The following is a 14,363-nucleotide window of genomic DNA, read 5'->3' as shown; positions in this document are numbered from 1 at the left end:
TCAGACTCCTCAACTTCTACTCTGTTGTTTCTGTAGAGCTGATGGTGGTGGGGAGAGCTTGGTCCTCTAGCTCCCCATGAACTGCTGGTTCTTGCCCTCCTGCTTCTGTCCCCCCTCCAAGGGAGGACCCCAAGGGCTACGTACGCAGCCACTGGGACATCAGGCACGGCAGCCTGGGGTAGAGGTTGCAAAGCAGAGCACAATCCCAGTTTCATTACTGGGATGAGTTTTGCTGGCATGAGAGTTTTGCGGGGATGAGTTCATACTGAATGCTAAAGAATTCTAAAGGGATCATTCTCCTTTCTCAGTTCATTTTGTTTCTTTTCTGCTTTTGCTTTCACTTGTATCTTAAGTCAAATAAGATAATTCTCTGTTCTCCTTTTATATTCATAAACTGCATGAATCACATGATGAAAAGACTACGTATTACATTTCGTGTCATTTGTTGCTTAGCATACGCCACAAGCAGAGGGAAATTTTTCTCTCCTCACCACAAAATATTGACATGGATACAAACCTAAATGTCCATTCTGTACAGTACTATAAATCATTGATTGTTTGTCTCAGCTGGGAAGAAGCCATATCCCAAAACATTTCCATTTCCCACAAAGCAGAGCTCCCCTTGCCCCACCAGCACTTGATGAGCAGAGGGATGGACCCTGCCATACTCCCAGCCCTCCCCACCCAGGACCAGTGACTGGGGAGGACGGCATGACTGGCAGGTCTCCAGGTGGCTCCCCTCCCATGGAAAGCACCAGCTCCCCATAGGAGGCCAGAGGCACTTGGAGGCACCCTGGAACCAAGGGCTTCCTCAGCAACTCAGAGAGGGTAGGGCTGGCATGGCACAGCCTCATCAGGGCCACCACAAACCCTAAAGAGGCAGCACAAACATCTCCGTTTCTGGTCAAATTCCTGATAGCACCATGTACATCCATACCCATTACTTTGCCAGAGAGCCCCAGGCCCAAAAGTATGCTCGCTATTGCCTAGGCGATGCAGCACCATAGTCAGGCTGGTAAACAGCTGCACATTCAGGCAGGTGGCTCCTCAGGGTGTTGGGGCCACAGGCTGCAGGACAGGATCAGGGAAATCCATTCACACCACTGTTCCAGGACTAACTTTGTAATCATAAAGTCAAGGGATTTTGTATGATCACAAACCATCAGGGCATTGGTTTTACCCACCCTCTGGGCCCACTTGTGTAAGGGTGACCATGAGGAAGAAATTTTTTACAATGAAGGTGGTAAAACTCTGGCCCGGGTTGCCCGGAGAGGTGGTTGATGCCCCATCCCTGGAGACATTCCAGGCCAGGCTGGACGGGGCTCTGAGCAACCTGATCTAGTTGCAGATGTCCCTGCTCATGGCAGGGAGGTTGGACTAGATGGGCTTTGAAGGTCCCTTCCAACCCAAACTCTTCTATGATTCTAAGAGAGAGTCACTTCCTCCTTGCAAATGGAGCTATATTCTCAAAGCTAAGGAGGCCTAGGTGTCACAAAAAATACAGATGGATAGAGATGGGTAAAACAAGACCATCTCCCTGTGTCCCTTCCCCGCAAACCATAGTTCAGGCAAGGCATGAGGGCAGGGTTTGGTGAGCTGCTGGTGCACGTGGATGTACAGGCACATTAGCACACATGATTCTATGGGGACTAGTTATATGCCACTGTCCTACAGCCTCTCCTGGACTGACTTACAGAATCACAGCATGGCTGGGGTTCAAAGGGGTCTCTGGAGATCATCTAGTCCAACCCACCTGCTAAAGCAGGTTCACCCAGAGCAGATCGCACAGGAATGTGTCCAGGTGGGTCTTGAATGTCTCCAGAGAAGGAGACTCCACAACCTCTCTGGGCAGCCTGTTCCAGGGCTCTGGCACCTCAAAGTAAAGAAGTTTCTCCTCATATTCAGACGGAACCTCCTGTGCCCGTCTGTGCCCGTTGCCCCTCATCTTGTCATTGGGCACCACTGAAAGGAGACTGGTCCCATCCTCTTGACACCCACTCTTGAGATATTTATAAATGAATGTCCTTGTGATCTCTGTTCCCTAGACCACTCAAGTCAGTTCTAGTCAGCAGTAACTTGTTATCACCTTTCCTTTGTTTGGCCAGGTGAAAATTTGGAAACTAGCTTGTACTTTCAGTGAAAATCGTAACGAAACGGTTATTAAATAGCAGAAATTAAACATTTAAAAAAAAATTAGAAAACAGATCTTTATTAGGAACAAAATCATTGCAGAGAAAAGAAAAAAACCCACCACAAAAGAACAATAGCTGAGCATGAACACACAGAGTTATAGGAAGAGCACAGGCTGCACAACTTCTCTCCTGACCTCACAGTAACAGAAACCTTTGCCCTGTTGCCAAACGGCATCTTCAGCAAGGAAGGGCAGAAAACCAGCTGTGTCCAATCTGCCTCATAAAGATGTCTCGAGTCTCAGATTTCCATCTCAATAGCAAAAATCCTTCCCAGAGTGGGGTTACACCAGTGGTGGTACTAAGAGCTGCCGGGGCATCCCCAGCCCTCCCAGGGCTGACAGTGGTCAGGCAGCACTATGGTGAGCTGGAGTTGGGGTGCCCCAGCCCAGCAGGACCAGTCTGGCCCAGCTCTGTCACCCTTAGCACCCGAAATGCTGGCACCTTCTCCAGTGCAGCTCAGAGCACATATCAGCCTTTAAAGCATGTACTGGAGTCGGCTGTCCCCTGCCTGTCGCTGTCAGAAAGTGCAGAAGAGAAGTGAAGCTGACTATGTCCCCCTATTTCAGGGACGCTGGCTCCTGTTCACCCAGTGTCACTGCCTATGGGCAGGTGCCACCCCAAGTGCTCAGAATCAAATTTTTGTCACTCAATTCACAGCCTTTGAGGAATGTTTGTGCTGAAAGGACATAGCACAGCACCATGAGGAAAAGAATTACTATCTCTCTCTTACCGTGGAAAATCTGATTCCCACGGCAGCCTTAAAAAGCAGAGACAGGCTGAATCACCACCAACACAGCACATAAGATCCAAAATATCTTCTAAACAGAGTCACAGGACAAGGAAACAGCATGAACAACCACCTATGGCTGGGTGTTGCCGATGCAGAGCTTTGCCATTGACACAAACACGGAGGACTTCCAGGTAAGCATGCAGCCATCCCACCAGCCTGCCTGCCTGGGAGAGAGGTGTTCAGCTCAGTTTTTATTTTGCTGGGGTATTTGCAGACCTCGTTGGATGGCATTTACAAGGCATACCTTAAATCCATTTCCAAGGGGTTCATGGCACAATGTTAGCACAATATAAAACAGGGACAAAATGACAAGGGAAGAGATGAATGCAATACACACCTCCGCATCCCTTTTGGCCATCTCTGCTCTTCCTTTACCATGCCCTTCTAGCCCATTGGGCTAGTTTAACATGAGCATGCCTCGCTTCCAACTACCAAAATGCACTTATATAGTATATATCTTGCTTTGGCAGTGCACCCTGCAGCACTCCCCGTGGACAGAAAGCCCTGCAGCCACTGGCAGCTTTGGCCGCTTTTCCAGGGACTCAGCTACCTGCTGCCTGGGACCAAGTCCTTGCCCTCTCCTCACTTCATCCTACTTGCCTGCAGGTCTACCCCAGCTGTTCCACTCGCAGACCTCCACTGAGCAGAACAGGGCATGCATTAGCAGCAAGACTTGCCTAAGAGATTCTGTAAATTGCTGCTGTCTGTGCAAATAACACATCACCGAAAAAGTCTACATGCACAGGCAGATGGCCAGCTTAATCAGCTTGCAGCAGTTAAATCATTAAACTAAAGGCACCAATGCTTACACTGATGAACGCTCTCAGCATTATAATCAATGTTTCTGCCAAAATTACACACCCAAGCCCCACACACCCTTCTGCTGCAAGCAAGCAAGCTAGTGACAGAGCTGTTTTAACTCACCGACAACCCGAGCAGTTAAATTCTGGTGAAAGATAACCGGCAGCCCCCTGCCATTACAGGGCAACGCAAGGCGAACAAGCCAGTGTCACCTCCCAGGGTCTGCACACAGCAGCCCCTAACACCACCCCGGCCCCATGCAGCAAGAGATGAGGCACAAATTACAAAGGGTCTGGAGCTCAGAGGAGCAATTCAGATAAAAACACCTGGCACAGCAGATACCTAGCTGAAACCTCCATTGAGATTTTTTTTTGTTTTTGCAGGGCCTGTGAAAAATGCCTTGAAATCTCCTGAGAAGAGGCTTTTTCAGGAAATTTCTGGCAGGTCCTTGTTCCTGTCTGGGACTGGCAGGCCACCTCAATCTGTCTGTCAAGCCTGCCCCTTGCAGGAGCTGCTGGCTGGTGAGGACATGGGATGGGCAGGGAGCAGGAGGAGAAGCCTGTCTCATTTCAGGCTGTCCTCTAGGGCTCCACAGTTTAAGCACAGGTCTATTAAAGCATCAAAGAGCTGCCCAGTTTTGTTTGTTAGTGAACCTGTCAGCCCACGGCAGTGTGGCCTTGAAGCCATGCATGTGCTTTTCCTTATTTTTTTCTTTTTCTTCTTATTTTTTTAATTTGTTTTTTCCTTTTTCTTCTTATTTTTTTTCTTTGTTTTTTGTCTTTCTTTCTTTTTTTTTTTTTAATGATGTTAATAGGCCTGACACCTCACATCTTTCATCTGCTAAAATTTTCTGAACCAATTCTTACACACAGTGAGACTATGGGATACAAAGGATGGCTGTCATAGGCTTCAAGACAGGGTGGAACAGCAAGCATGCCAGATCAGTCATCAGTTGGATCCGGGAAACCATCCGAGGCATTTTCCTGACTTTCCACTTCAACTATAACCTCTGGGTCTGGCATTTCCTCAGGCTCTATCTCCACTGGTAAGTTTTCTTCCACCAGTGGCTGGGGCTCAATGCCTTGACCAGTCCGGGCAGCATCTGGAAAAGAAGGGAGAAATTGTTTATAAGTGCTCACACTATGCCCACCCTCATGGAAATCCTCCCTCCGTTCCCTGATACTGCAGGCTGCCTAACCCGCTCAGCCCCCTCTCCCCAGGCCTCTGCAAGGCAAATTTCAGTTTTCTTCATAACTACTCGATTATTGAGCTGTTCATCGTGGCTTTAGACACTTTGGTGCTGAAGCTCTCTGGGCTCAACTGCCCAAAATCTACCAAAATACCAAAGCCAAATCTATTCAGTTACGCCTGAGTAATTAAAGCTGGCTAACTGCACACATTTAATATGTTTTCACCTCAACATTTTCCATGCTCACATCTGCTTTTTACTTGTTTGTAGAAAATTTAAATATGGGATACTTTGTTAGTCAAACTGACAAAGTATAAAATTTTACTTAGAAAAAAGTTCTACACTTTAAATATATTAATATTAAACAATCACTTGAGTGACATATCTTTTTTTTTTCTTCCACTATGTTCATGACTAGTATTTAGTATTTTGAAAGCAGAGAAAAGCGGCATCCAAAGTTAGACATAAAGCATAGCTGAGCTGCTGAGAGATCATGCATGGTACAGTGAAGGACACCAGAAGTGGAGACAGCAGTGCTGTGACCAGGCTATGACCTATGCAATGTTGCTCCAGTTCACAATATCTCTGCTAGATCTACTTCAGTTGATGACGGTGAGTTACTAGGGAAGGTGTTGCCAGCATTTGTGCTTGTGAAAAAAAATTGAGGGAAACATAATCAAAAAGAGGAGTATTAATATGAAGCATTCACAGAATGGGAGATTTCTAAAAGGTTTTTATCGCTGCAGTCTCTTGACCGTACTGTGCTAAAGCTGTGGGGTGTCCTTCTCGATTTCTTTGAAGGATTTAAAATGTGACTGTATTTTCACTTTAGCCCAAATTTGAGGAAATACACGCGTGTCTGACTTTGATGGGATTTAGCTGTGTTTATGGATCAGCATGTTCGTGGACGCTGTCCTGAAGATGACTGCTTACGAAAACAATGCCTATTCTTATAAAATGTTACTGATGAGAAAGGTGTGTGTGATAAAACTGCAGGAAGACTGCTAAGTTTGGGAGGGGTTGCTGGTTTTGAGATGTATATTTTAGCACAGGAGATACTGGAAGAGCCTGCTGGCAGTACCCTCTGTGGGATACAAGTATGAGTAAGGTACTGATAAAAGACCTGCTGCAACTTCTGTCCTCTAGACAAGATGCAGCACCTTCCTTGCACTAGTGAGTCCCAGACTGCTCTCTACAGTCAGCTTCTCCCCCCTCAGCCACACACCTCCATTTTGTCCTTCGCCCTCCTAAACATGCTACCTGTCCAACTTCAAACAACTCACTGGACCCACCAGGCTTAGGAGGGCAGTCAATTTGGGCAGCTTGAGCCTCAACATGGTCTCCATTGGGGGGGGTCTTCACACCTTCACTGGAGACCACGGACATTGTTAGTCCATCATCCTTCTCCTCCTCTGTAAAACCAAAACCAGAGACTTGAAGGAAAGAGGTCCCCAACACCCCAGCAGCCTTGGCGCATTCATTGGCATGTTCATTGACCAGACCACCACCACACGCCTGCATCTCCTTCTCATGTGGCACTGGCTCCACTCCTGGAGCAGACAGCTGCCAAATACAGAGGGCCATTGCCAACCTGTCAGAGACCATCTCGGCCGTGCTGGCAGGGTCACAGCTTGAGGTGGCCTCACTGACAAAGGACTCCCATCAGAATCCTTTGGGTCGTTCCAGGATCAGACCGGAATGAGGATTAATTTTCTTGCCCATAGAAAATATTTTGCTGTGGTTTTTTTCTGGCCAGGAGCACATGGTGGCAAGGCATGAGGTAAAAAAGTGAAAAGCAAGGTTTAATTCAAGACCCCGCTGGTTGAACAGTTGCCTATGAGCAAGCAGCTTTCTGCTCCACCAGGTCAAGGGAGGGCTGGCTGGAAGACAAGTAGCCACCCAGCTGAGGCCAGTTGTTGCTAAGGCTATTTCAAGCCCAGCCTCCACAAACACAGTCCTCCATGAGCCTCACCCCAGGGGGCAACAGATTTCTCCACTCACCTGAAGGCACTGGGATGAACTTGTGTTTCCTCTTCATGCAGCAACATATGACTGAGGACACAAGCACCACCAGGATAACCACACCCCCTGCACACCCTGCCAGGATGTAAATGAACCACGGGTACTGCAGCAGGTCTCCTGCAAGAAGGACGTGGCGTTGTTAATTATAATACCGGGGTGGACGAGCTTCTTTCTGCAAACAGGAGAAACCCTGCAGACAGGTTAGAGCATGTGGGCATTACCGCTGCTTTGTTTTGGGTCAGGGGAGATGATACTGTGAGCTGTGGCACATCATGATATATGTCACATCATTTAATTATGGTATGGAATTTTTCGTTAAGAGAAGAGGCTTGTGTGACTGTGTGTGTTTGTTTCTGCCTACTCTGACCCGTAACATCTAAGATAATTTGTAAGTTTTAATCAAATTTAACAGGGAAGGTGGTGATTTAAAAGATACAGCATTTCAACAAGTTTTGTGAAAATAAACAGCTGAGAAGAGGAAAGAGACCTAAGCTAGCATCTCCTGCTGAAAGAAAAGCTGCCAAGTCTACCCTCCGAGCTTCCATTAGGCCCCAGAGAATCCACTTAGGGCAGCCATGTAACAACTACATCAACGTCAAAGCAAGTCTGATCAGAGCCTGCACTTCCTCAGGCACCAGAGACTCCAGCCACCCAAGTCAGAGCTGTGGGAAAGAAGCTTCACTGCTGCTGGGGAAAGATTTCTCTTTATTCCCCTTCCCAACCGAGACCATGCGAAACGCCTGGCAGGAGGCAGAGGCTGCAGATGGCTGAGCAGAAGGGCACACACAAGTCGGTGATAATTACTACCCGGTTCAGAGTCCCTTGCTCAGGGTTGTTTTGACAGGTGAGACTTGCACCGGTGTCGCTGCAGGGCAGGGGAGCTGGTAGAGACCATCACAGCCTTGCAGAAAAAGAGAGACCCATCTAGAGCCGCTCCTCCACCGAGACAATTTGCTCCAACAATTTGCTCCTGCAGCCAGCAGGAAAACTCTCGGTCCCATATGAAAAAAACCACACAGCTCAACTATCGCGATAATACAAATTCCTTAAAACTCCGTAGGATAAGCCTATGCCGTCCCTTTCTGAATCATTTGTTTTCTTTTTGGCTGCACACACGCCTGCATAGCATCGCACTGCAGAAACCAACAGGCTCGTTTGCAGCTTCTTTTCAAGAGCCCAAACACACAAACTGCTGTGTATCCCCAGAGGCTAGGAAGTTTTTCTCATGTTCCTGGACATATTACACGCTGTCATAGTCCACATACTCACCAGAACAGTAAAAACAACTGTAGACAGGTGCTCCTTTCTGTGAAATCACACATAGTCAAAAGTATTTTCAGAGTGCTTGTTCCAGTCTCCTTAGGAACAGTTACCAAGTACAAAAAGATCTATGCTCAAAAATCAAGCTTTCGGCAACTGAGAAATAATTTCCGTAACGATTTTATTTCTTTTTTGATGAAAGCTTAGAAAACATTGTCAAAGGTAAAAATACATGTTGAAATTATTTTTCCTGAATATTTTTTAGTAAAAAACCCATTGCCATTTATTAAAAATGTCTTTTCTGAGATAAAATAGTGCACTAAAAATCAATAATAAACAAGTAATAAAACAAGTAATGAATCAATAGAAACGTTCTGTATATACTGACTTGTTGATTTCTGAATCCTCTGCTTTAGATCCTGCATGATCAGAGCCCTTTGGTGCCTAGGAAGTTTACAGTGTTTCTGCTAAATTGTTTCACTCTAACAATTATTCAAAATTAATTACATCAGCGTAACAGGTTGCCCAAAGACGTGCTTTTATATAGACCTTATACCTACTGCAGAAAAAACTATATTCACCCCTTTGCCTGGAGCAAATAAAAACCCACAACAATAGTGAACTTGTCTTTAATTCAATTGAACTCATTTCTCTCTTCGACTCATTTTACTAGTATTCAGAACTGCTTTAGTTCAATTTTACAATTGTGGTTACATTTGGTGACTAAAAAGTAGAATCACTGCTACTTTCTTGCTCTCAGACCCTTCCAAATATGTGGTCATGTATGTGTCCATCCCAACAGAGCTATCACTAAATTCCCCTGTGGGCTTTTCAGGAGGAAACGGGGAACTGATATCACATCCAGGGGACTGTGCAGCCACCCAGAATAAACAATGGTAACTGTCGGCACTCGCGTGATTTATCACAAGGCTTGATTGAACAACTCATGGATGTTTGCATCCTCACTCCCCAGTGCTTCAGCCAACTTGGGTCTGACTACACTGAACCACCTCTGACCAATTTAACTGGACAAAAATTAAAATCACTGCTCTACAATCACAAGTGCCAAACTTGTACAGATTGGCCAGCAGCACCAACGCGATCAGGCATGAACAGCCTACAGCATTTCTGTTGAATGCCAGCACACATGATACAGGGTTTGTGTCAGTAATTTTGCTTTCACACCAACTGTATGCCAACCATAGAAGATAAGGCAATATCTGCTGTAGAGCCGGAGCGTCTCAGATCTAATTTCTAAAATGCTAGGTGCTATTGCACAGCACAATTTCTCTAGTAGCAAAGGCGATTAAATTAATTACAGCTAAATTAATCAAAAACCTTATGGTTAAATTATGCCATCCTGATACAGTTTTGATGACCATATTCACTGCCAGAGAAAAACCTTCACTACTAGAGATGCAAGCGAAATCACACTCAAGGTTATCCAATAATTTGTTGTTGTTTAATGAATGTGAGTTTACAACACAGATGAGTGCTCTGCATCATGAGGTTCTGGCAGTTTTTGTCAGTCGTAGGATCTGGATTTTCTGTCTCATTAAACTATGGCCTCATCCAAGGAGAGTATTCAGCAGCTATGGATAGCTTGCAATTGGATAAAGTCATAGCCTTCTCACAGAACTACAAATCCAAGCAGGGACATGGAGGGAAAAAACCCTACATTTCATAAATAAATGACTTGTATCTTTACCCCGCCCCTGATGATGTGAAGCTGATGGGGAGACATTTGTATAGGCTGCTAAATCTTTGTGCAGTTGGCCTAGACAGGGAGAAAAGACACAAGGCAAAACACCTCAGCCAAGTCCAGCTGCAAGAGGGCTGAACTAAAGGAGGAGTTTTTATAGGGATGTTGCAGAAACAAGAAAGCCGTCTGGGTAATGGAAGAATGTCACAGTAGGAAGCAGCTTGTGTTTCTGAACCAGTGTAGGGGATCTGTGCACAGGAGCGTGCAAGGTCTCCATCGCTGGGAAGCAGGGAAGCACAGACAGATAGAGACCCATCCTTGCTGCAGGGTTGGGTAAAAGGACCTTCTGACCAAACTTTCATCCCTTCTGTGGCTGTAGGCTGTGTCAGTTCAAGACACAGGAGGGAGAAGGAAGTCAAGGGGATGCTTTCTAAATGGAGGATGTGGTAAGTCTGGAAGACAGCTGTCAGAGCACATAAGAGTTTGGAATTATTGAGACAGCAACAACCCCTTAGTTTTCCACTGTAAGAGACCAAAAGGGAGGCTTTCTGGAGACACTGTTACTCACCATAGCTGCAGGACAGCACAACAGGCCTGGTCCTCGTGACGCTGTTCCCGTGGTACACCTCACACACAAATTCCCCAGGCACGGTTTTGTCCAGGAGAACCTTCTTGCCACCATCCTTAACGCAAGCCTCAGGGGCACTCAGCGCGGTGCCATTCAGCAGCCACCGAAAGCTGGTGCTCTCGTTGCTGGTCACATCACAGAATAGCTCTCCGGTCCCATTAGGGAAGCACTGGATACCGATGGCCGGCTCTGGTCACACACAGCACAGGGCGATGGGAAAAACGGGGAAAGAGATAGGTGAGGAGTGGTCTCAGCAGTGAAAATGAGCTGGAGAGGAGCTTTCCTTATCACGAGTCTTACTACCACCGCATCTACTGGTAGCCAGGGGGCACAGAAATAAGTAACCAGACTCTTCAGTGCCTCCCCCCGGTCCTGAAATGCTCAGCAGTGCCCACCCAACCCTGCCAACAGATCTTGGTCCCTATTTTGGGGATGCCACAAAAATCTGGCGTGTCTTCATTTTCTTTATCGAAATTGAAAAAGCTAAAAATAAAAGCCCCCAGTCTGAGAGGACGGGGGAAACACCCAAAGCATTTGCCTGCCAGAGGCTTCCTCTGTAATCAGTGGATAGCTGTAGCTTCAGAGGAGATTCAGCCTTCACCTCAACCAGAGGTTTGTTCTTCTGCTGTCAGTCTGCCTCTTCTTCCATTTTTTGAGAGGAACTAGTACAAATCATGCCCGATGTTGGTACCAACACCAGACACCTGCAGTTAAATGGGATGACCCAGACTAGAACAATTTAAAAAAAGGAATGAATCATTGATCTTATTACGTTTTCCTGAATTTCTCTCACAAGGAGCATATTTCCCACATTTGCCACTTCGCAAATACAGACTAAACAGAAAAGTGGTGCAGCTTTATGACAGTAAGAGTCATATTGAGAACATTTATGCAAACACCCATGTAAATAAGCTTGGAAATCACTTGATTCACCTAGGACATCATCTTTAGCTAAAATTCACTGCCTCCAGGAATACCTTTGCTGTGAAATTGTTTCTCTAACTTATCTGTGGAAATAGAACATGAGAAGGAGACAGACGTTCCCAAAGCAAACCCACTGAAAGGGAGGTTAAGAACAGGATACTTCTTCAGCGTTTGCCTACTTCCAGTCTAAGCCCCTGATCTTCATGCCAAGGAGTCACATCTTTGACCTACTCTCGGCGACAGTTCTGCCTGTTTGCACGCAAATGGCATAAGGATTCATTTGTCTTCACTGAGAGACGAATTTGATTAGACGTTTTCATTACAATTTCATACGCTTCAATTTCTCCTTGAAGCTTGTGTAAATGAAAGCCCCGCAAAAGGCACAGTGGAGATGAAGACCAGAGCAATGGTCACTGACTATCTGGAACACTATTCAGTGGGCAGGCAAACCCATTTAAGCCTTCTCCATATTAACCCAAGCAATGAGCTGGATCCTGTACTGAAGTGACTTTATATCTGCCTTTACACCCTGCAGAGGGATGAGCAGGCACGTGAAAGGGAGCAGCTATTCTAAGGCCACAGGGAGGACAACAAGGAGGCTGGCACCATAAGGTACCTATTGCTGAACAGACCCAGAAGATGCTGACCTCCAAGCTCCTCAGGGCGGCTAAGAATCAGAAAGTCACACCCAGATTCCTTTAGCACCTTTCCTCAGCTGCATGAAGCAGGGGAATAATCCAGCATGCCTCAACCCAAACCTACACAGAAGTCCAGTTCAGTTCCAGAGCCAAGTCAGGTAGGGTTAAGTCCTTAAGGAAGCTTGTCCACAGGCAGCAAAATGCTGTTGGTCAGTGAGAGTTTTCATGAGAGCCATCAGGAAGAGTACTCTGGAAATGGGCTGAAATCTCCAGCTGTGTGTCTACATACTGTAAGCTCAACTTCGTGAGTGCTTCATGCTGCTGCCTCTTACATCAGCGAAAAACTGCACATTGCTCAACTGACTGGCTACTTCAAGGAAGGCTCAACAGAGAGGTGAGACTGACAACATGGATGCAAAAAGGATCTCTTAGTTTACACTCACCATTACTGCTGCCTGAGGTGCCAAAGGCTTACAAAGCTGTTCCAGAGGCACCTATAGCTCCTGCCTGCAAGCTGAACTGATCTGTTAGGAAGAATTTCAAGACACCGATTTCCACCCAGGCTTACAAGTTCAATAGCTATTTGTTGCTAAGAAGGCCACTTACCAAATACTTCCAGTGTAAAAAATCTGGTGGTGTTGTGAAAAACAAACTCATATTTTCCTTCGTCCTCTTTCTCCACACTCCTCAGCACTAGGGAGCCGTTCTGGAAGCTCAGGCATCTGCCGGCAGAAGTGCCGCACTCAGCCAACAAAGTGTCATTTAAGACAGCTGTCAAACATCTTGCATCCCTCTTGCTCATTCTGGAGAGGTTCTGCAGATTTTGAATTCCCATAGAAAAGACTGCTGAGCCACCACTGAGCACACCAGTCCAGGTGACAGACCCTGAAAGGAGAATAAGCACAGAGTGTGGGCAGTAAGCTTGTGGTGCCCATCCAGCCTCTCTCAGCTGCCTCCCAGAAGGACAAATGCACAGGTGAGACATAAGAGGGACAGAGCCATCCCTAGTGACAAGCTGGGGTTACCAGTAATTGAAAATCAGAGGAGTGAGAAGCCTTCTGTAAAGGCCAGCTTTCCTCCTGATAATATGTGAGTGGTGCGCACACCATGCACACAAGGTGACAAAAGGCTGAGAAGCTGGTCTTTTCTCTCCTCAAATTTAACATGACCATCTACTACCCCCCCTCAGAGCTAAGAGACTGTGCAAAGAAAGAACCTCAGGGCATCACCGCCATGGATCTTGCACAGAGGGTAGCAAAAACAACTGCTGCCCGCACAGCTGCTTTCATGCAAAGAGTAAGGTCGCAAGTCTCAATGTATCCTTGCACATTATTAGGCTGCTGTATACAAATCAGAGATGGGTAAGTGGCAGGGTGACAGCAGCTCAGAGACTAATCCAAGGTCATACCGAGCGTTAGGAGCAGGACCACATTGCTCTCCAGCCCCTCCAGCCAGTGTTCTGCATACAAGGACCTTACGTTCTCCACTGAAATGCTTTTACAGACGCAATACACTGAGGAAGTACTATAGTGTTAGTTATCATTAATTTACTAAAACAATACCCTGTCTTACTTTGGTCTGACTACCCCTTTCATGCATTAGCAGTTACACTGTTTGATGTCTCCCCAAACTGGTAGAGTCTTTAAAAGATCTTGGAGCAAAATTAAGGTGTCTGCTCATCTAGGCAAACCTGTGCCAACTTCATAAAGAGAAATCCCACTTACCATGAGTAACAGTTATTATCATCAGCAAGCACTGCAGAGGAAAAGGAGAGCTGAAATCCATTTTAAAGGGCTCCTTGCATCGTATGCTGCGAAGACGATCTGGCTATAGAGCTCAGTGAATATAGCATTCAGGAAATGATGTCAGAAGCAAGAGTGAAAAAAAAAAGAAAAGAAACTCCATAGTGGACAGTTTGAATAATGTTTCAAAATAGACCTGCAAGGTTTTGGGTGACTGAACTCAGGCTGAACCAACGTGAGCCACAAGGTGTTCTGCAACGTCCTGCACCCTGGAGCTAGCTGCAAGTGTGAGAATAGGGCTGAGAGGTGAGGAGAGACAAAAATATCTTCTGGTCAGCTCACCCCGTTTAGGAAGATGCTAACACCGAGACCGTGCAAAGGCAAAACACTTAATTTTTCATCCCTTTCCAGTTTATTGAAATACAGCATCCCCACCCAGGGAAGAAGAATCAGTCCAGTCAGATAAAACACTGCA

At 46.2% G+C, this 14,363-nt stretch overlaps 1 protein-coding gene across 1 annotated transcript; it reads right to left on the bottom strand.

Moving 5' to 3' along the window:
- Positions 1-4,724: 4,724 nt before the first annotated feature.
- LOC135984506 (uncharacterized) lies at positions 4,725-13,931 on the bottom strand. Its single transcript, XM_065626851.1, has 6 exons — positions 13,871-13,931; positions 12,753-13,031; positions 10,525-10,773; positions 6,974-7,111; positions 6,265-6,384; positions 4,725-4,885 (listed from the first exon to the last, which is right to left on the bottom strand). Exons 1-6 carry the CDS (start codon positions 13,929-13,931, stop codon positions 4,725-4,727), a joined length of 1,008 nt encoding a protein of 335 aa, XP_065482923.1.
- Between the last annotated feature and the right edge of the window lie 432 nt (positions 13,932-14,363).

Source organism: Caloenas nicobarica, chromosome 1 (genome assembly GCF_036013445.1).
Source record: "Caloenas nicobarica isolate bCalNic1 chromosome 1, bCalNic1.hap1, whole genome shotgun sequence".
In the NCBI taxonomy this organism is placed as follows: Eukaryota; Metazoa; Chordata; class Aves; order Columbiformes; family Columbidae; genus Caloenas; species Caloenas nicobarica.
Note: the sequence above shows the minus strand (reverse complement) of the source record. Positions and strands in the feature narration are given on the sequence as shown.